Here is a 22,749-nt window from a genome sequence, read left to right as displayed (position 1 = left end):
CAGTAAAGACCTAATATAGCTGAACTATGATGTGCAGTTACAGTTAGGGTTTTGTTCAGACTGCCATAAAAAGCCAGTTTAAGATAACAACTTGGTGTATATGGCATCAACCCTTAATGATTTTTCTTAATAAAGTATTAAATTGAAATTGGTTTGGCCTGTTTGTTGTTATAATTGAGCAGAAACTTAAAAGAATTTTTCATTTATGAAACTTGTCACAACACATTCAAATACAGGTGTATAGAATTTCTCTAAAATGCATCATGAATAGACTCTGGGGCTTTGCTTTCACTGGGTAAAGTGTCTTTTGTGGTTTTCACATACATTTTGCGTGTGGATTTCAGTACAGTGTAGGGACAAGGCTCTGAAATCAGACCGCCAGTTTCTAGCTCTGTAACCGTGGGCAAGTTACTTAACCTTTCTGTGTCTCTGTTTTTTTCTTTGGAAAATGAGGACCATACTGTTACCTTCATGATATAACACCTGTTAAGTGGCTGGAGCAATTCTTGACACACGGTTAATTATTTAATACATTTTAGTCACCATCATCAAACTATAGCTAACTCTTGAACAACGCTGCAGTTAGGGGCACCCATCCTCTCCCTCCCAAACTCCATGCGGTCAAAAATCCTTGTAGAACTTGTGACTCCTCCAACACGTAACTACTAATAGTCCACTGTTAGAAGGCTTACCAATAACATAACAGTTGATTAACACATATTTTGTATGTTACATGTAACATATACTGTATCCCTACGATAAAGTAAGCTAGAGAAAAAAACAAGTTGGCAAGAACGTCATAAGGAAGAGAAAATACATTTACAGTACTGTGCTGTATTTATTGAAAAAGTCTGTATAGAGGAGGATCTGCACGGTTCAAATCCATGTTGTTCCAGAGTCAACTGTACTTCGGGGAAGAGAATTACAGATATCTGAATTAGCATAAAAAACAAATATGCTCTGGTAACAACTATGTAATGACCTTCTGTCTTGCATGTTTCATTTCCCTCAAATAGATAATTCCTGATTTTCAAGTGTGAATGGCAAGAAATCCCAAAGGCACCAAATGGTGGCTCTTTCACTTGCAGGTATAAAGGAACGGTAGGAAAGAAAGTAAGAGAGAAAAAGTCCAAGTCCGAATGTACTCAGACCCTTTCCTCTGTCATCACTGACCCTTGTACTACCCTCAGCCCCTCTCAGCAGCAACAATGAAAATTGCTGTGAAAGGTCAGCCAAGGCTAGAGACAGTATTTCTAAACAAGAACGTAAAGCAAACTGCATCGTGAATTGAAAACTAGGACAAATCATAATGTTTTCCTGAAACCAAACCATGAATTTTTACTGAAGCATAGACCAAAGAAGAATTGCCCTTTAAAAAGCAAACAAAAACAAAACAGAGCAAACCCCACAAATAACCCCCCAAAAGAAACTAAAAACAGAAATCAAGATGAGTAACTCAAACAACTACAAAACAAAATATCTTGTTTGCAACTAATCAAGCAAAATAAGACTGTCTTACCACCCCTATAAAATCGCAAGCTTCTTTTAAAAAAATTTTTTAAATGTTTATTTTTGAGAGAGAGACAGAAAGACAAAGCAGGAGTGGGGGAGGGACAGAGAGAGAGGGAGGCACAGAATCTGAAGCAGGCTCCAGGCTCTGAGCTGTCAGCACAGAGCCCGACCCGGGGCTCGAACCCACAAACCGTGAGATCAAGACCCGTGCTGAAGTTGGATGCTCAACCGACTGAGCCACCCAGGCACCCCTCAAATTGTAAGCTTCTTGGGGGTAGACTTTGGATCATTCATTCATTCATCTGTTTATATGTGATCTCCTAAAGATATTTAGGATTCTGCTGGCTACATGTTTTGTTTGCAATTTATGCTTTTGAAGGCCATCCTGAAATTTGACAGTGTTTGAGTCCTTGTGTGCTGAATCCTACGTCAAAAGAAATCGTCATACAAACTTTCGGTTATTTTCAATACTTGTATATTAAGACTAAGATCATTCAATGTGAATAAGATGTTGGGAATGTTGGTCCTGTGACATTTATTGTAAATAAGTCTGGTAGCTCAAGCTCATGTTTGGTTAAATTTAACAATTCAGTACTCCAAGTGCTTTCTTCTTTTCTCCAACTATGAAGAATTTGTGTTCCCCAACAAGAAAAAAATTCATGTTCCCCCACTTTGACATAAACATTCACCCTTATATTAAGCATAAAAGGCTTTTTCTTATTATAAACAGAAGAAATTTCCATATACCCTTTGTAAAATGTTATATATAAATGCTGGGCTTGGACACAGAGAACTTAATCAAAATCCCATGTTGCTTCAGGGTAGTTATATGCGAAATGCAATTTCCATTGTATTGAAACCTCCATCCTGTAAATATTTATCTATTTTCAAAATTGCCTACATATTTGAAAAGTTTAATTGGTTTATACTCAAGGCACTAGAGAAAGGAAAATTTGCTTTCATAAGACATTTACATGTATTTATTCTGTCCACGTAGAATACTTCTTTCGAGTGATCATGAAATTTAATGTGAAGTGAAACCATCCCAGCTTTAGCTCTAATGACCAAATTAGAAGAAAAGTAATCAATAATCAATAAATCAATCATTTTGATCACTGTACCTTTTTTCTCTGATTTATCGGAAACTTTTCCTCCAATTGGAGAGTAAGTAGTATCCATGGATTCGGTCCCTCTGTTCCCTTTGCTAACTCCATTTTCATAGAGCTGTCCTTCAACTGGTTGCAGCTGCCAAGTCAGGCCGAACAAATGCACTGCTGCAAGAAAACAAGCCACACGTGAACTTATTCCAGACTTGCTGACACGGTCCCTATACCAGCTGTCCCTTTCCACCTAAAAATGCCATGACCAGTTTCCTTTTAGTTAGGCCAACCAGCTTGCACGTTATACCTACGTTATATGTTTAGCTACTTTCCTAAGTAGCTATTGTTAAAGTTTTGAAGCTGTAGCTCTCCCGGTGATAGACGTTGGAGTATTAGTTAAGCAACCACAATGGGATTGGACGCTGCTCCTCAGCGTTCTTAGCCCTTCCTCTCCCGTGTCCTTGAGTTGTGTAACTCTAGTTTGCATATGGAAACTGCAGAGTAATGGTGGACAGGCTATCGTGAGAACATGGGAGCCCTTAGCTATGGCTCCGATTCAATTCAATGCAGCAAACGTTTCCTGAGTGCCCAGAATGCATAAAGTCGTATGATAGCTGCTGCAGATGTTAAAATATAGATGCCTATTAGGGTAGGAGTTGGAAGTAACACAAGTATAAAATAAGTATAAGATATGCAGAATAACTGACATAATACAGGTTCAATTGCTATCACAGCATTAAAAAAATACCTGTGTTGATCAGAGTGCAGGAAAATGGGCACTCTACTCTTCACGAGAGTATTACAAAAACAACACCTTTGTGGAGAGTAATGTGGCACCATTTATCAAAAAACTTTAAAATTTGGCTTACCTTTTTAGCCCACAATTCCATTTCTATGAGTTAATTACGAATGTGTCCAAACTACAAGGCTATCCATTGTAACATTTAAAAGCTAGTAGAAAGTTATGATCAATCTAAATATTCATCAAATGAGATTAATGAAATAACTGATGATATTATAAATAATACAAGATTACATGGCTATTAAATCATGTTGGAGAGGACTATGAACTGGCATGGGAATAATTATGATGCATCAAATGAAAAACATCAGGCTACTAAACAGTACGAACAGTATGATCTATAATGCGTGTGTGCGTGTGTGTGTGTGTAGACATGTGGATGTCTGGATAGAGAGGGCTAGGAGAATACACAGCAACGTGTTCACAACATGGGGGCCTATGGTGGATTTTAATTTTCTTCTTTGGGATTTCTGTCTTGTTGATAATTATTACAATGAATATCAGTGATGTTTGCCATGCGGGAGAAAAGGAATTTCTGTTCTAAGAGAAAGGGTTTATTCTCTTGTTTCAAAGAAAACAATCCTTACAAAATATTGAAAAAAAAAATAAAAGAAGTGGCTTATTGTCTGACTGCTGAGGCTAGGACTTCCAGTGCTAAGTAACAGTGGTTAGGGTGGACATCCCTGTCTTGTTCCTGAGCTTAGGGGAAAAGCTCTCTGTTTTTCCCCCCGTTGAGGATGATATTAACTGTGGGTTTTCCATACATGGCCTTTATTATGTTAAGGAACGTTGTCTCTAAATCTACTCTGTTGAGGGTTTTTTATCATGAATCGATGCTGTCCTTTGTCAAATGCTTTTTCTGCATCTATTGAAATAATCATATGGTTCTTTTCTTTTATTGATGTGGTGTATCACGTTGATTGATTTGCGAATATTAAACCACCCTTGCAACCCAGGAATAAAATATCACCTCACAACTGTCAGAATGGCTAAAATCAACAACACAAGAAACAACAGGTGTTGTTGAGGATGTGGAGAAAAGGAAGCCCTCTTGCACTGTTGGTGGGAATGAAAACTGGGGCAGCCGCTCTGGAAAACAGTATGGAGGTTCCTCAAAGAGGTAAAAATAGAACTACCTTATGATCCAGCAATCGCACTACTGGGTATCTACCCAAAAAATACAAAAACACTAATCCAAAGGGACACATGCACCTCCATGTTTATAGCAGCAGTATCTACAATAGCCAAATTATGGAAACAGCCCAAGTGTCCATCGACTGATGAATGGATAAAGATGCGGTATACATATACAATGGAATGTTACTCAGCCATAAAAAAGAATGAATTTGGGGCGCCTGGGTGGCTCAGTCGAGCATCTGACTTCGGCTCAGGTCATGATCTCATGGTCTATGAGTTTGAGCCCCGCATCGGGCTCTGTGCTGACAGCACAGAGCCTGAAGCCTGCTTCAGATTGTTTCCCTCTCTCTCTTCCCCTCCCCCGTTCACGCTCTCTCTCTCTCTCTCTCTCAAAAATAAATAAACATTAAAAAAAAAAAGAATGAAATCTTGCCATTCACAGTGACAGGGATGGAGCTAGAGAGTATTATGCTAAGTGAAGTAAGTCAGAGAAAGACAAATCCCACATGATTTCTCTCCTATGTGGAATTCAAGAAACAAAAGAAACACACAAAGGAGAAAAAACAGAGGGAGGCAGACCAAGAAAGACTCTTAAATATAGAACACAAACTGATGGTTACCAGAGAGAAGGTGGGTCGGGGAATGGGTTAAACAGGTGATGGGGATTAAGAAGGGCACTTGTGATGAGTACCAGGTGTTGTACGTTAAGTGTTGAATCACTAAATTGTACACCTGAAACTAGTATTACACTGTATGTTAACTAACTGGAATTAAAAGAAAAACTCAAAAAAAGAAGTGGTTTAAAGGAACAACAGATTAAAATTGGCTGGGCTGATCAGGGATGCTTTAATGAAGGAAGCAGGATTAGAGATGAACCTTAAAGAATGTATAGAGCTTTGGGGCGCCTGGGTGGCTCAGTCGGTTGAGCGGCCGACTTCAGCTCGGGTCATGATCTCGCGGTCCGTGAGTTCGAGCCCCGCATCGGGCTCTGTGCTGACCACTCAGAGCCTGGAGCCTGTTTCGGATTCTGTGTCTCCCTCTCTCTGACCCTCCCCTGTTCATGCTCTGTCTCTCCCTGTCTCAAAATTAAATAAAAGGTTAAAAAAAAAAAAAGAATGTATAGAGCTTTGACAGCTGACAGTAATGGGTAGGGTGAGGGGGCAGGTTGAACAAAACATGACTTTGTAAAGCACAGGATGTATTTGAGGCAAAGAAAGTTGCTGGGGTTGGCTGGAGTATAGCTATGTATAGATGATAGTGGAAGTTAAGGCTGGAAGGGAGGATTAGGGCCATATTGTGAGGATGTTGAATGCCACACTTAGATATTTGGGTTCAATTTATTAGGCAACAAGGAGACATTGCTATTTTCTGAGCAAATGAGCGTTATGATCAGCTTTCTTCAGGAAGATTAATTTTATAGCAATGGGGAAAACTGATGGCTTCTAGGTAAACAAATGATATCATCGGAGCAACCCTTTGTGGGAAGATAAATCCAATACTAGTGTGGAGAACGATGACTTGGGAGGCCTAAAGATTTGGCAAGAACACAAATTGGGATGACCACTGCAATAATCTAGGTGAGAAATAATGAGCGTCTCAATTAGGGCAGTGGCAGTGGGAATGCAAAGAAGGCAATTCCTTAAGGGGAAATTGCATAAACGTCATCTCAGGGTTTGGTAACAAATTCTGTGTGTGCGTACATGTATGTTCACCGCACGCTCATGCACGCATGTAGGTGTGCTGGGGGCAAAAATAGAAGAAAATGAGGGAAAGGGAGGAATACAACATAGTTAAGGTTTGAAGCCTGAGTAACTGAAAGCATAATGCAATGATTAATAGAGTTAGGGGACTGTGCACTTAGCCCAGCACTAGCTACAAATAACTGGTGTTGGACATGTGTTTGTTGACTGATGACTAGTTGGTTTGGGGCAGGGTGGGGTGATGGGGGAAATATAATGAATGCATCTTTGGAGGTGCCGGCTTCCAGGGACCAATGGACTGTCCAGATAGAAATGTTCAACAAACGAGCTTTGGAGGTTTGAAGTTCTGGAGAAGTATTAAGGCTAGAACAAGACTGCGGAATCATATATGCACAGAGGCAATGGCTGACAATGTGAGAATGAATGAGGTCACTGAGGGCAGATAATGTTGGGAGAAAACAATAACTAGGACAGAAGCTGGGGAAATCTTTTTATCTGTTTTCTCATTGCAATTTTAAACAGCAACCAAATCTTACCAAAAGGAAAAAAAGTGAATCTGTTCATAATCCATCTAACATTTTTCTTTATGTTTCTAGGCAGAGTGAAAGGGGCTAATTTGTATGTCTAATACTCATATATAGTATGTGGATTAGCAACCAAGAACAGGAAATCTGGCCAGATAGCCTATTTAAGAATCATTTATCCACTTTTAGTTGGAGCTAGAGATTTCTAACACCTACCTTCTAATTTATCCTTAAAATTTTAAGCATTTAATTGGTTTCTACCCTTTTCTTTGGGTTAAGGCCAGTGCTGCCTGATGAATTTCTCTTGCAATTATTGGAAACAATTGGAACTCAAATGATAGCGGTTCTGAGTAAGGTACAGTATGGCATGCTAATAAAGCTATACTAGTGACATTCCCCAGACTTCCTTGCCAAAAGACTCAAAGTATGGTTGGTTTAACATACTTACTCCAATTAAAGGGGTTTATCAGTTTTTAAAGACAATTTGGTCTACTCTGTCCTCCAAATAATTGGAAAATTATGGATATTAAAAGCTATACTGAAAATGTGTTTGATTCCCTTGGTTCAGTTATGTCTGTGAAATTAGATTGGCTATAAGGAACAAAAGGCATAGTGGTTTTCATTTTGAAGATCAAGCGGGATATTTTATATACTTTAAGTTAAGCCAGTTTCCTAAGGGCACTCAAAAATGACAGAGAAAATGCATGTGCTGAAAAATCACTTCAAAATAATAAGGCAAGGATTAATTTTTCACCATCAAATGAAATGGACTGCTAACAGTCAATCGAGACAGGCAAAGAAGTGTGGGCACATTTAGCAGAATACTCTTTGAGAGTGGCAAAGCTTTGTCATTTTTTAAGTTTACTTTGTCTTTTCCAGGCAATAAGCTATTTGTAATGTATATTTGTATCAATACATAATGCAAGTGAACTTACTTGCTACAGATTAGGGGTACCATAGGGGTACTTTCCTCTCCTCCCAACGGGACTTCCATAAGCTGAGTTGTAGAAGGAAGTCAGAAAGTATGTACAGGGTAGACTAAGGTAACTAGGTAACTCTAGTCTTGGAGTTCTATTAGAAATAAATAATATTGTGTTCATACTAAGACCAATAAATAAAATCATGTTGATCTTTGCGACATACCAATACTCCACTAGAAAGATCCAGCACTACTTATTTTATGGGGATGTATTTATTAATTCATTCAACAAATACTTTCAAAGCATATGCTGGGCACATTGGGAATGTTGGAAATATAGGCAAAGGTAATAACAAAAATATTTAGCAGCCAGGACACCGTAGGTACTGGCTGACCAATATGGAACAGGATCTAAACAACCAATACAGCCTAATCAGGACACGCTGATTGCATATCAACCTTGGATGCAGGATGAGGATACAGAGCCCTTAGCTTCTCGTGGGTCCCCATCCAGATCTACGCTATGTATCTATAGCCACATTTTGGAGGCAAGTCTCCCAAGCCCTAGTATAAACATTATAAGCCAACTGGGTAGAATTAAGGGTATAAAAAGGTAATGAAAAACAGGCACTGTTTTTCTAAGTTTACAGCAGTGAATACAATCTTTAAAAAACCTCTACATTCCCAGAACTCATATGAGAGGGTGGTGGGTTATGACATGCAGACAATGAATAAATATATGATATAATTAATATATAATAATATGATATAGTAATATACCATAGCTGTGTAGAAACAAAGAAGCAAATAAATGGAATAATGTCAGGTAGTTATTGTAAAAGAAGTAAGACTAGTCAAGGAAGGCTTCTCGGAGAAGGTAATATTTGAACCAAGTTCTGAATGAAGTGAAGCCATATGAATATTCAGTTGAAGAACCTTCCAGGAGGAAAGAATGGCAATTACACAAAACTCCAAAGTTTTGTATGAAATGTTTGAGAAATGCTAAGGAGGCCAGTATGAGTGGAGCTCAGCCAGGAAGAAGAGTGGTAGAGGGGCACCTGGGCAGCTCAGTCAGCTGAGTGTCTGATTCTCGATTTTGGCTCATGTTCTCACAGTCCGTGAGTTCAAGCCCTGCATCGCGCTGTGCTGACCGTGCAGAGCCTGCTTGGGATTCTCTCTCTTACTCCCTCTCTCTGTCCCTCCCCCATGCATTCTCTGTCTCTCTCCCGCTCTCAAAATAAATAAACTTTTTTAAAAAAGGAAGAAGAGTGGGAGAAAAACTCTTAAACTGAAGGACTGCACCCATGATTATGCTAGATCTGTGCTCTAACCAACTTTACAAACTGGTCACTAATAAATCTTACAAGTGAATAGAAAGTGATAAAACTAAAATCATGCATACTGAAATATACATTTTAAAATGAGCAATTCTAGTTATAGTAGACCTAATAGAAGTACTCCTGACCCCAAACTCAAAGTTATTTTTCATAAAGACATCTATAAAAATATACATCCTCAATGGGTAGAGGCTGACACGACCCAGATCTTTCCAGGAGTACCAGTCCCATGTCGCACTTCGTTGAAATTCGGTGGCTGGACAGAATGTGCATGCCTATTCAGATATTCTGGGAATAATGTCATTTCAGCTGATTAAGAATGTGCTCCTAACAAATATTCCCTAGAGCCAAGCCCTGTACATTTTATAATCATTATCCTTCTTGGTTTATCCAGTTGCAAAGAGCTATGCTCTGAAATTATAAATTTATCACAAAGGTAACAAACGGAATATCTCACCCTCCCCAATTGCCAAACTCAATCTTGGATCTCAAGGCAGGCTAACTTTATGAGAAGAAGCTCTTGCACATTTCTCTAGGCTGAAAGCTCTGAGTCTCTCAGTAGTTACTTCTCTGCTCTTTCTGTTAGGATGTTGGTCTTTCTTTCTCTTAAGTAAGACTGATGGTCTCTAGTTAAATATTTATAACTGATACTGCTTCCTCGTTCCATTTCCCTTCAAAAGGAAAAATATTCATGTATAATAGACAGACCATAGGACAGCTTCAGAACTAGATGTAGGACATACGTGCTTAATGACCTCAGTCTGTATCATCCCACATGGCAACCACTGGCCACATGGTCTATCAAGCATTTGAAATGTGGCTAGTCAGAGGCGAAGTGTTAGTACAAAAGAAAAATCAGAATATATCCAATTAATAATTTTATATGGATTACATATTGAAATGATAATATATATATATATATATCTGAGTAAATAAAAATTTTAATTATTCCCATTGGTTTCTTTTCACATCTTTAATGTGGTTACTACCAAATTTTAAATTACATAGGTGGTTTGCTTTGTATTTATATGGACAGTGCTGATCTTGACTATCTAGAACATTTCACGAAGAGATGATGTTTCTCTTTTAGCACCCTTCGTAAGGCCCACCATGTTATATTGAAGGTATTTATTTATATGTCTGCCTCATCATTATTAAAGTATTCAAAGGGCAGGATCCATGTCTTCTTAATTTTTCTCTCTGGTACCTAACTCCTTGTCTGGTAGTCAGGAGGTACTCTGCTTACACACCGATCTGACTATAAAGTGGTAAAAGGAGCTTTAGAAAGCAATTTTGTGATACTGATCAAAATTGAAATTGGGAATACTTTTTGACCAATGCATTCAACTTCCAGGAATCTACCAAAGAAATAATCACATATGTGCATAAAGGGGGATGTACAAGAAAAGTCAACATAGCATTGTTAATATAGTAAAATAAACAGAACTGTCAATATATCCATCTTGGAGAGAGTGGTATACTCATACTATGAAATCTTATGTAAGAATTAAAAGGACTGATACCAAGAGACTGTCAGATTGGAGGAAGCTAAGGAGACATGACAATTAAATGCAACGTGAGACCCTAGATAGGATCCTGGAACAGAACAAAAAAGGAAAAACTGGAGAAATCAGTATTATACTCTGAGTTAATAGCATTATACCAATGTTAATCTCTTACTTTTCATAATTGTACTATGGTTATGCAAGACGTTAATATTGCCAGCGGAGTGACAGGTACACAGGAATTCGAGGAATTCGGCGCTACGTCTACAACTGTTCCGTAAGTCTAAATTTATTTCAAAAAAAAAAATCCTAAAAAGAAAAAGAATTGATTCAGTGGTGTGCAGGAGCCAGTTTACACTGGTTTATAAAAGCCCACTGTGCACGTCTTCCCAATTCCACCTTCAATGACTTCACGTTGGTAGTTGAAATCGCCCATGGTGGGTTTATTAACACTCCTGGAACCAGCAAATGTTGCAGACCATTTTTTTTTTTTTTTGCACAGAGAGCTGGCTGTTAAACATTTATCAGCACACTACTGGTTGAGCTCTATGTACCTACATGAAAAGAGCTCTAAGATTTGTATAAAAAACATTGGAGAACAATGCATGTCCAATGATCCTATTTAAGCAAAAAAAAATATGTATCTCTTTATATGTAAATGCATACAAAGAACTGGGAGGATTGATACCAAACCATTGATCTTTAGAATGGGGAGCTGGAACTTCAATATTTTCACGGTAATGTTAGAATGTTTTACAATGATAATGTATTCATGTATTGTTATATAATAAAAAACACTACGTGCTCAACAAACCTTTTTTTTAAAGCTGAATGAATAGATGCATTGTTTTATTCATTCTCTTTTATTACTATTTTCTATCTAAAGTAAAGCATTTCCAACCAATTCAAGGCAGCAGAACAATTCAGCAATAAAATCTGAATAACCCTCAAACACATAAAGCAGATAAAACAGAACTCTTGATTGAAAGGGATTGGGAGTCCAGGGACAGCTGGGTGGCTCAGTCAGTTAAGCTTCCCTCTTCGGCTCAGGTCATGATCTTGCTGTCTGTGGGTTTGGGCCCCACATCAGGCTCTGTGCTGACAGCTCAGATCCTGGAGCCTGCTTCGGATTCTGTGTCTCCTTCTCTCTCTGCCCCTCATCTGCTCTCTCTCTCTCTCTCTCTCTCTCTCTCTCAAAAATAAACATTTAAAAAATTTAAAAAGCAAAGAAAGGGATTGGGGGTCCAAAAGAGTTGCCCAAAAGCTCCAAAGACATAGTTTGAAATCGACTGGTCAAAAAAATTATCCTCAAAATATCTGAATAAGAAAAGTTTGGGTGCTTGGAAGAACTTTTTTGACAGTTAAATTTATTGGAGTATCTTTACAATGCTATTGCCAGGATATGAAACCTTTCATATTATTCTGTATCTTTTGGTATTTTCTGTCCACTCTCTCATAGATAATATTAAAACCCACTTAATAACAGATAAATTGGTCTCTGATACTAAATACACAAGTAAACCTTGAAATCGCAGTATGCGTGAGGAAAACACAACTTTGCTTTCAAGGAATTCATCTTGCATCTCAAAATGTACACATAGTCAGCTAAGGATGCTGTATTTATTAGTTGCAAGAAGCTTCTGGTGTTATTTTCTAAATCTACCAATAAACCTATTTAGAACATTTGAAACCTGTCTCACCAACAAAATCTTGTCCATCATAGATGATGTCATAAGTTGCAAATCGTGCCAAGATAAAAGCATGTAATATTTTTCAAGATAATTTGTTTTTCCTTTCTGTCAGAAAATATTTTCCCCGCCAGTTCCCTTACATATCTTGCTTCATGTTCCTTTAGGCTAAGGAATGCTACTGCTTTTGCACTTGACTTCCAAAGCTTGTCAGAGCTACAGATCTACTTGTATGTTGAACAGTTCTCTTCCTGAAAAATATGCCAAGTACATTACCCAGATGGTGACCCCTGATGACTTCAGCCTTTCAAGTTAACTCCTATGGGAAACAATCTCGCCAGACCCATACTTCAGTGGACATCGTGTGAAGCTAGATGCTTCTGCAATAAGATCACTGCAAAAATGCTGCTTGAATTAAATGCAGTGACTGCTAACATTACAGAAACCAGGTTATCTTTCTATCTTAAAATAAATCCCATTTTCATTACATTAAACATCAAATTGGTATATGAGTGAACTATAGCCCTTTGATAAATTACCTTCAGATCTTGGTTTTATCCAGGTGATAACCAGATTACATGCAAGATTGAAACCCATTAGTTTTCGGGGAAGCATTTTTCAAGAACTAAATAAAGCAGTGCATGTTTATTTATGGTACCTTACTTTTGCCTCAGCAGTTTCATTCACGTTTTCTCTCTTTTTTCCTATGGTTGCACATATACATTTTCTACTAAAAATACTATTTGTGCTTGCACTACATCATGAACATAAATAAAACATACTTAAATGTTCCTTTTCAAAGTAATTTGAATGGAGTCAATATGGCTTTGAGATCCCTTTCAAACATGTTTCAAAGCCTGAAAAGCTGTCGTGTTGGGGATGGGTAAAACTCCTTTTCAAAGAAACGACTTCACTAATTTAAACAAAAGAAGTAAAAAAAAAAAGAAAAAAAGTCATTTTCCCTTGAACCGGTTTACATAACACATTTTGCAAGTCTGCCATGGTAAAACAGTAAAATTAAACAACAAATAAAGAAAAGATTGCGATAGTATAATAGAGGCAACGAGGACACGTTTCTTGTTGATCCACATGTTTGAATCCCTACATTTCCTTTCCTAAATGAAATGCATTATTCTTTCTTGCAGCATACATTTTTTTTTCCTTTTTGGCCTTAGTACGGTCCTGGTTTTATCCAGTATCGAGGCTAGAGAAGATTCTATCAAGGTAATAAATCATTTTAATATCCCAGTCCTATATTATATTATCTTAAAACTTTCATTTACTATGTATTTTATATTTTCCATTCACAGGCTGCAGCAATATTTATAAATAACATGTCTATTTGGGTACCTTATCACAGGTGTAATATATGATCTGCATTTGCAGCTGCATAACGGGCCCATCTGTGTATTCCTTATCAGACAGACACAATTATTTAGTGTTTTCATCTCAAGTCACAACACCAATAAGTGCTCTTCATAACTCAAATCTTACTTTTGTATTATTATTTGCTTTGTAGAGTCAAGAGGAATAAGCGGCAGAATGACGGGATAAATTTTTTTTCAAAAAATTCATCTAATGAATACTTCAGCAAAAATATCAATTTAACTAGGAATCAGCACTTTTTCATTCTCCTTTAAAATTTTCTTTTTCTTTCCATTTCCCTTCATTTTCTGCTTAGCAAATTCTCCCTTTCACTCTGGTCCAAATTATGCCTATTGCTTCATCATTATTGATGGCTAGTTTGAGTGCATATTTGGAATTATATCCATATTCTTTTAAAAGGTCCAGATAAAACTGGTGAATATGGAGAACGAGAAATAGACTTACACGAAAGCCCTCTCCTCCTCTTACCCATTTGCCCTGTATGTATTTAAATTATAAAAATGGAAATACATTCACTGATTTATATCATCAACCCATGGTAGCTGATGCTTTAAAACTCACTTTTCTGGGGCACCCAGCTGGCTCAGTTGGTTGAGAGTCGACTCTTGGTTTCAGCTCAGGTCATGTTCTCACAGTTTGTGAGAGCGAGCCCCAGGTCAGGCTCTGAGCTGACAGCGAGGAGCCTCCTTGGGATTCTCCCTCTCCCTCTCTCTCTCTCTCCCCCTCCCCTGCTTGCTCACGTGCACTCTCTCTCCCTTTCTCTCTCTAAAATAAATAAATAAACATTTTTTAAAAACCCTCACTTCTGATCTAGCATCATGTCATCATAGCCATAGGTACATGGTTTATGTGTTCATCTGCAAACTTTTAAATGTTGAAATTTTAAGACTCTTTCCATTTACTGGATTATTCACAGTTAGCATTAAAGAGCAGGGCTTATATGAGGTTGGGGAGTCAGGAGACATAAATGAGAACATGGAAAACAGATGAGTGGTAGAAAACTATAACTGGGTATGTAATCAAGACTTCTTAGCTGCCTTACACGATTTGATCAGATGAAAAGAAAACAGAGAATAAAGTAGAGAAGATTAAAATAACTCAGTTTGTTCTGGGTTTTCTGAGGTGGCACCAGGACAGTGTACTTCTGGAAAAGTTACCAATGTTTGGGCTTGATTCATTACCAGGATCTTCACGCCTTCTCTTCCTTTCATGCAATAATTATTTGTTGGCTAATGACTATGTCATAGGTTCTGAAAATACAACAGTAACTGCTTGCTTACAAAACCCTTGCCCTCCTGGAGGTCACAGTCTATCTAAAGGGAGCCAGTTATCACGTGGTACTTAAGAGAAGGAGTCTGGAATGAAGGTGTCTGGCTTCAAATCCCAGCTCTGCTACAGTTATTATCAGAGCGACCTTGGGCAAATTATTTAATCCCTGTGTCTCAGTATTCTCACCATAAAATGTGCATGATAATAGTACCTTCCCCATACAGTTCTTGTGAGGACCTTGTAGGTCAGTACATGTAATGTACCTAGAAAAATGGCTGGCACATTATATAAATGCTCAATAAAAGTTAGTCATGAATATTACACCTGGTTAATTCTCCCCTCAAGCTAGCCTTTCCAAAACCACGTTGGAAGTGGAGAAAGGCAGAAGGTCATTTGCCCAATCGCACCCTCTGCCTTCTTGCCCAATTGCCCCCTCTGCTCTCCTGCCCTAGAAGAGGTCTGCATTTTTCTGGAGAGAGCAATCTAGAGGGACTCAGGTCTCTAAGAGAATTTCAGCAGCCATCTTCACATAGCTGCATAGCAGAATATAATGAAAACAACACACCTCACGTAATTTCCTCATTCCAAACCCTCCACTTAATGTAGGGCATTCATTTCCCTCCTTTCCCTGCCTACATCCCCGAAGCTGCTCATTTCCTTGTCTCCATCATCATGATCACTGAGGTTTGGAAGCTGTAGATGTTGGGTTCTCTTGGTAAAAGGTTTCCAGAAATCAGAGCATCCCTAAGATTTGTAAAGTCATCATTCCTTATAGAGTGTACTTTCTACAAAGGTTAGCAGAAAGTGGTTAGACTCTCATTTTATGAAACATGACTGACAGTTCTCACAGAGCCCTATTTTGTATGAAAAGGGTCCCAAGAAAATTTTCAGCTGGGTTACCCAGGGCAAGTATGCATTCCTGGGTGATGGATTCAACTCTAGCAAATTGATCTGTGCAGGCAGGGGAACCTGTCTGGAATATAATAAAACCATGGTATGTGAGAGCTCAAAAAGACCACAGACCAGTAGAGTTTAGAAAAAGAGGGAGTAACTATTTAGTGTGGAGAAGGCTGACAAACACTATCTCAGCCGAGTGACCAAGGTTAACATCATCAGTGACAGCACGTACATGATAGCATGTATCCTTGACATGATGTGATGATAATGGCACTTCTGTGGTCTTCCTCCATAACTCCAGTCTCAGCGCAAGAAAACGAGCAGAACTCAGATTGAGGGACAACCTGCAAAAAAAGCTGGCCAGTGCTACACAAAACTGTCAAGGTCATCTGGGACAGAAAACTGTCACATACTAGAGGAGGCTAGGGAAGCATGACTCTGAATGTAATTTCCTGTCCTGGATGGGATCCTGGAACAGAAAAAGGACATTGGGGAAGAACTGGTAAAGTCCAGACCAAGTGTCAAGTTCAGTTATAATAATAATTACCAACGTTGGTTTCTTAGTTGTGACAAATGTGCCATGATGATACAGGAAGTTAATAATAGGAGAAGCCAGATAAGGAATATATGGGAATTCTCTGTACTATCTTTGCATCTTTCTGTAAATCTAAAAGCGTCCTAAAATTAAAATCTTATTTTGGAGAAGGAGAAGACCACATATCAACCATTTGGTTCAGCCTCCTCATGTTACAGAGGAAGAAACTGAAAACTAAAGAGAGGGAGTACTTGCCCAGGACACACAGACACCAGCTTCTCTCTTATTCAGGACCAAGAGAAGATGTGATCCATTTCTCCTATCCAACGCCATTTAGTACTGGCATATTGGGCTAATGAGGCCAAAGTTACAGGTTCAATTTTCATGCCAACCAGTTATTTTTGCAGAGAGGAAAACTCTGCTCTTTTCCCACAAAGAGATTATTGAAACTACTTTTCTCTTTTCCATCCTAGGTAAGCGCATAGGAAAGAACTGGAAGCCCTGTAACAGCCCTCCATCAATTCAAAATACGTGAACATCAGCAGAGTCATCTTTTTATATGGACACTTTATTGGATTACTGGATCACATGTAACTGAAGCCATACATATGCTATATATTTTCTATTAGTTTTACAATCTCTTCCCTTTTTCATCCCAACCTTCTTAGCATTTGTGTTAAACCTGAAGACTTTGTTGTCCAAAGTCTTATTCTATCTTTGAAATAGAATCAAGTTTTGCTTTAAAGGAAAGGTAGACTATGGGAAACTTGCAGAATGTCATGTAACCCCTGAAAACAGGTCTACGATTTTTCTTAATATATCCTGAAATGTCTTTCCAGGATACCAGGAAATGTGGGAAAAGAATATGGCAGTCTCTCAGTTTTTAAATTTTTTCCTCATGGTTTAAAGTTGTAATTTTGTCTCTTTTTTATTCATTGTTGAGATAAGTAGTTTATGTTAAAATCTTTAATATATGAACATTTTTATAAATCAATCAATAAAGAGCAGCTGAACTTTCTAGTAGAAACATGGGCAAAAGACATCAATTGGCAATTCACAAAAGAGGAAATGCAAGTTAGCAGTGACATTTTAAAATGTTCACCCCTAGTGGTAATTTAAAAATGTAAGCTAAAATACTGAAATGTAACTTTGCCAATCAAAATGGCTTTTTTTCCTTTACTTTTTTTTATAAACAATTATCAGAAGTTTTCAAGGGTTCAGGGAAATGAGCACTCTTGCATACTGCTGCTCAGAGTATAAATTGTTACAAAATATTTGGGTAAATTAGTAATATGTATCTAAAGTGTTGGAAATGTTTTTAGACATTTTGATCCAGCAATTCCATGTTTAAAAATTTATACAAGACAAGGATCTGAATAGATTTGAAAGCAACCATGTTCAACATAATGTTGCATATATTAGCAAGATATTGAAAAGTATTTAAATGTCCAGCAAACATGGATTGATTAAATCAATAACTATTACATGTACAATAGAGGATGATGTTGCCATTAAAATAATGTTGTAGAAAAATATTAAGTAATAAATATATTCACAAAGTAGGTTATAAAACACTATTTATAATATGGGCTCATTATAGAGGCCATTTAGTGTAATAAGTGAGGGCACAGGCTCTTTTTGAAAAGTTAGACCTGAAGAGTGATGGCTTTTCCACCAACCCGCTGTGTGGTTTGGGGCAAACAGCTTGACCTCTTTGAGTGTCAGTTCCCTCATATATAAATTAAAAATAACAATACCTAATTTGAAAGATATTATGACTATGCCAAAGGGACCTATGTGACATCAAATACAAATCATGTCTATTTCTACAAATTAAGTGCCCACTTATTTTTTTAGTGTCACTACAGACTCACAGATTCTTTTTTTATTGTTCAATGCTTAATCCATGGCCATCACCGTTCTTTTTGAAGCTCAAATTCAGCCAGTGGGAGCCCCTTCAAATTGGTTTCTGTGTCATTCTGACATGTCTTTTTTCCAAGCACAGTATGTTTCAGGCTTACCTTGCACTTACTTTCTCTGCCACAGACCTAGAAACAGTCATTTCTTCAAAAAGCTTTTAATAGAAAATGTATTTAAGAAACCTAAGTTTGGGTAAGATATGCTCATTACCACTGAGGTGCCTTTGTTTTTTTTTTTTTTTTTTTAAGTTTATTTATTTATTTTGAGAGAGAGCAAGCATGAGCAGTGGAGGGGCAGAGAGACAGAGAGAGAGAGGACCCCAAGCAGGATCAGGGATGACAGCCCAGGGCTTGATCCCATGAAGTGAGAAGGGTGAGATCACGACCTGAGCTGAAATTGAGCCACCCAAGTGCCCTGAGATGTCACTGTTTTTAAGTCCTTTAAGGGCACAGAGTGAGGATATATACACATAGAACAAAACTTTTAGATTTTACTACCTGCTCTGTTAACATGTGTGTATGTGTGTGTATACACATACACGTATATATGTATATACACACGTTTATATACACACACACACATATGTCTATTTGTATACTTTTAGAAGAATGAGTTCATATTTATATCTCTAATACTAATTCAATATAGCAGGGTTCTTCTCATTCCATATTTTTATTTCCTTCTTCACACAGTGAACCCTGTTTTCAGTAACATCAGTTTACTCATTTGCTTATCGTACAAGATGCACAAAAGTATTAGAATTACTACACCAAGACCACTACCAGAACTAAACTCACTAAGGAAAATTCAAAGCCTGTGTTTTTTGTCCTTAAAATATGTCTTTCTGAGGGTATACAGTTATGTTTTCAAAATGGTGGGTCTTCCTAACACACAAAGAAGTCTTCAAATTTGAGACAAAGAAGATCAAAAAAGAAAAAATCCCAAATAGAAAGATGGACAAAGACATGAACTGTATACAGTTCACAAAAAAAGATCTTTAAACATATGAAAAGATATCCAGCTTCATTCATAACACAAAATAAAAGTACGCTGAGATACCCTTTCTAACCTATTTCACTGACAAAGATTCAAAAGCTTGCAACACAATGTGGTGGTGGGTCCGTAGGGACGCGGGCTCTTTCACACACCGCGGGTAGGTGTACAGAATAGCACACAACCCCTGCGAAGAACATTCATGCACAGTAACCACTTACTATTTTTTTAACATTTCATTTTAGTCTTTTAAATGTTTATTTATTTATTTTGAGAGAGAGAGAGAGAGAGAGAGAGATAGAGAGAGAGAGAGAGGATGAGCAGGGGAGGGCCAGAGAGAGAGGAAGAATCCCAAGCAGGCTCCTTGCTATCAGTGCAGAGCCCAATGTGGGGCTTGAACTCATGAACTGTGAGATCGTGACCTGAGCCGAAATCAAGAGTCGGATGCCACCCAGGTGCTCCTACTTTATTGTATTTTTAATTAGGCTCCATGCCCAACATGGGGCATGAACTCATGACCCTGAGATCAAGAACTGCATGCTCTACTTTCTGAGCCAGCCACGTTCCTCTCAGTTTTTTTTTAAAGCCCCTTACATATTTTTTTACTTTCCCCTGTTTCAATGATTAAGTCCTCTCACTTTCTTTTTTTGCATGTTTTCCCCTACTTCTCCTGAAAAAAGTTTTTTGAGTATAGTTGATACCACGTTACATTAGTTTCACGTGTTCAGCATAGTGATTTAACCTCTCTGTGCTACACTCACAAGTCTGGCTGCCATCTGTCACCAGACAATGCTATTCTAATATCACTGACTACATTCTCTATCTTGGTTTAAGTTCACTTGGGCTCTCCCTATTGATTTTTTAACAACACTTTATTCTTCTATTATTTTTCTGTTTTCTACCCCATTAATATGTGCTTTATCTTTATTATTTCCTTCCTTGTGCTTTCTTTATTTTTATCGCTTTTTAAGCTTTATTTTCATTTTTACTGGTATGAACTTTCCTCTTATAAATGGCTTAATTGTATCCCATAAATTTTGACATGTGGTGTGTTTATCATTATGTCTTAGAGATTTTATAATTTGAGATTTTATTTCCCCTTTTACACAAGAGTTTTTGAAAACTGCAAAAATTTCCAGGTGAGTAGGCTTTTCTGTTTTTAAAATTTTGTTATTAATTTCTAGTTTCATTTCACTGTGATCTGGGAATGTCTCTATTATTTTTACTTTATGAAGCTCGCGGAGATTCCTACCGTGACCTGACATAAGATCAAATTTTGTGAATGTTCCGTGAGTACTTGTGAGGAAGGTATACGCTCTATTAGAATGTTAAGTTCAATACATGGCCATAAGATCTTATTGATTTTGCTTTTTTAGGTCTTCTATATACTTACTAAATTTCTGTCCATGTGACCTAAGAGTGGTAGGTTATAATTTCCTATTACTAGTTCTTTTTGTCTACTTCTCCTTGCATCTCTTGTAGTTTCTGCTTTATAGAGGCACTTGTTGGGTATTTGTACACAGATAGTTATTTGTACATAGATAGAATATGTACATAGAATATTCTTTCTGTTGTGTTTTTCAGGTTTTGGCCTAAGTTCTACTTTGCCTGATATGAAGAGTATAAGCCTTGGTTTCTTTTTTTTTTTTAAATTATTTTAATGTTTTATTTATTTTTGAGAGAGACAGAAAGAGAGCACCAGTTGGGGAGGGGCAGAGAGAGAGAGAGACACAGGATTGGAAGCAGACTCCAGGCTCTGAGTTGTCAGCACAGAGCCCGAGGTGGGGCTCCAACCCACAAACCACTAAGATCATGACCTGAGCTGAAGTTGGGACACTTAACCGACCGTGCCACCCAGGTGCCCCTAAGCCTTGGTTTCTTACTGCTTCCATTTGCCTGGTAAATTATTTAATTTTTGTCCATTTCTGATTCCTTTGATTTCAGTTGTGTCTCTTGTAAACTGCATAGAATTAGGTTTTGCTTTGTGAACTATTTTGAAAATCTTTTCCTCATAATAGGTGAGTTAAACCCATTTACATTTATTGATATGACACAACTCTATTATTTATGTTATACAGCATTATGTTATCTTTATTGAATTTCTTTGTGTAGTTTGTTGTCTTTGGTTTTTAAAAATTTCTTTTAGTATTTAAGAAGGCTTATATTTTTTGTTCTGATTACCTTTATGCTATTACTTTTTTTTAAGTTTATTTATTTATTTTGAGACGGAGAGTGAGAGAGAGAGAGAGAGCTGAGGAGGGCAGAGAGAGAGGGAGGGAAAATCCCAAGCAGGTTCTATGCTGTCGCCACAGAGCCCGGTGTGGGACTCGAACCCACGAACCGTGAGATCATGACCTGAGCTGAAACCAGAAGTCAGAATCTTAACTGACTGAGCCACCCAGGCATCCCTATGCTATTATTACCTTTTATAATGCCCTTATTCCTCTTCTGCTCGCTTGATCTTCTACTATTTGGTTTGACAGCTTGAAATTATATTCTTTAACCCTCTATGTGACAATCAATGGCTTATTTTACTTTTCCCATTTTCTTTTCTCCTCTGTTCCAGCTGAATTATTATGACTTCATAAAAATATATAATATTTACCTGCTATTTTTACATCTTTGTCCCCACCTTTGTTATAATCTTAAATCTACAATGAAGTAGATGTAATTTTCACCAGCAGTGATTTTGCCAAAGACTCCCTCATCATCTCTTAGTTGGATAAAGCTTGTTCTCTAAATCATAAATCAACACACTATTACCCTTAGCCTCATCTGGTGTAATGCTTGTTTTGTATGGCCTGTGAGCTAAGGACACCTTTTACATTTTTAATAGTTGAAAAAAAATCAAAAGAAAAACAATATTTCAGGACATGTGAAAATTCTATCAAATTCAAAATTCAGTTGTTGATAAAATTTTATTGGATCATTGTAACACTCCTTCATTTACATCTTGCCTATGGCTGCTTTTGGTTATAAGTTGAGTATTTGTGACAGAAACTGTAATGGCCTGCAAAGCTTAAAACATTTACTATCTGATCCTTCGCAGAAAAAGTTTGCTGACTTCAAATCTGGTATGGCTTGTGGATGCAGTATTCCTTGAATCCTGGCATGTTTAAAACTGTTTTTCTATACCCAAACTAACTGTTTGCCTTTTTATGTTCATTCTGAAACATCTTCGTAGGTCAGCAGGAACAGCTGTATTACGAGTCGGGAATTTGGGTGACTTACCAGGTTACTTACTATGCTTCTTAGTTCTTATTAAAGTGCAATTTAAAAAATCCACGGATGACTTTTGGATAGGGGGTTTGGTATACCTCCTTAATTTTGTGATTCACTTTTATTTCTACAGGATCCTGAAATTCTAGCCTTTGTTTTCTTCTTTCCCTTCACCATCAAGCCTCCAAGGGACATTCTTTCCAAGTCAGCTCCCCTGCACCTTCAGGAGTTGTGCTTTCCAAGTTACCAACTCTAGTTCTATGCTTTAAAGCACATTTCTTTCAATTTTCAGTAGCCAGTGTTCTC

General features: G+C 37.6%; 1 protein-coding gene across 1 annotated transcript in view; it reads right to left on the bottom strand.

The window, feature by feature from the left end:
- TENM1 (teneurin transmembrane protein 1) overlaps positions 1-22,749 on the bottom strand; it is a 790,868-nt gene that overhangs the window by 283,262 nt on the left and 484,857 nt on the right. The window contains exon 8 of the mRNA XM_081792970.1: positions 2,634-2,786. Within this exon, the coding sequence (XP_081649096.1) occupies positions 2,634-2,786 (153 nt within the window). The remainder of the gene's footprint in view (positions 1-2,633; positions 2,787-22,749) is intronic.

Source organism: Panthera onca, chromosome X (genome assembly GCF_046562875.1).
Source record: "Panthera onca isolate mPanOnc1 chromosome X, mPanOnc1 haplotype 2, whole genome shotgun sequence".
In the NCBI taxonomy this organism is placed as follows: Eukaryota; Metazoa; Chordata; class Mammalia; order Carnivora; family Felidae; genus Panthera; species Panthera onca.
Note: the sequence above shows the minus strand (reverse complement) of the source record. Positions and strands in the feature narration are given on the sequence as shown.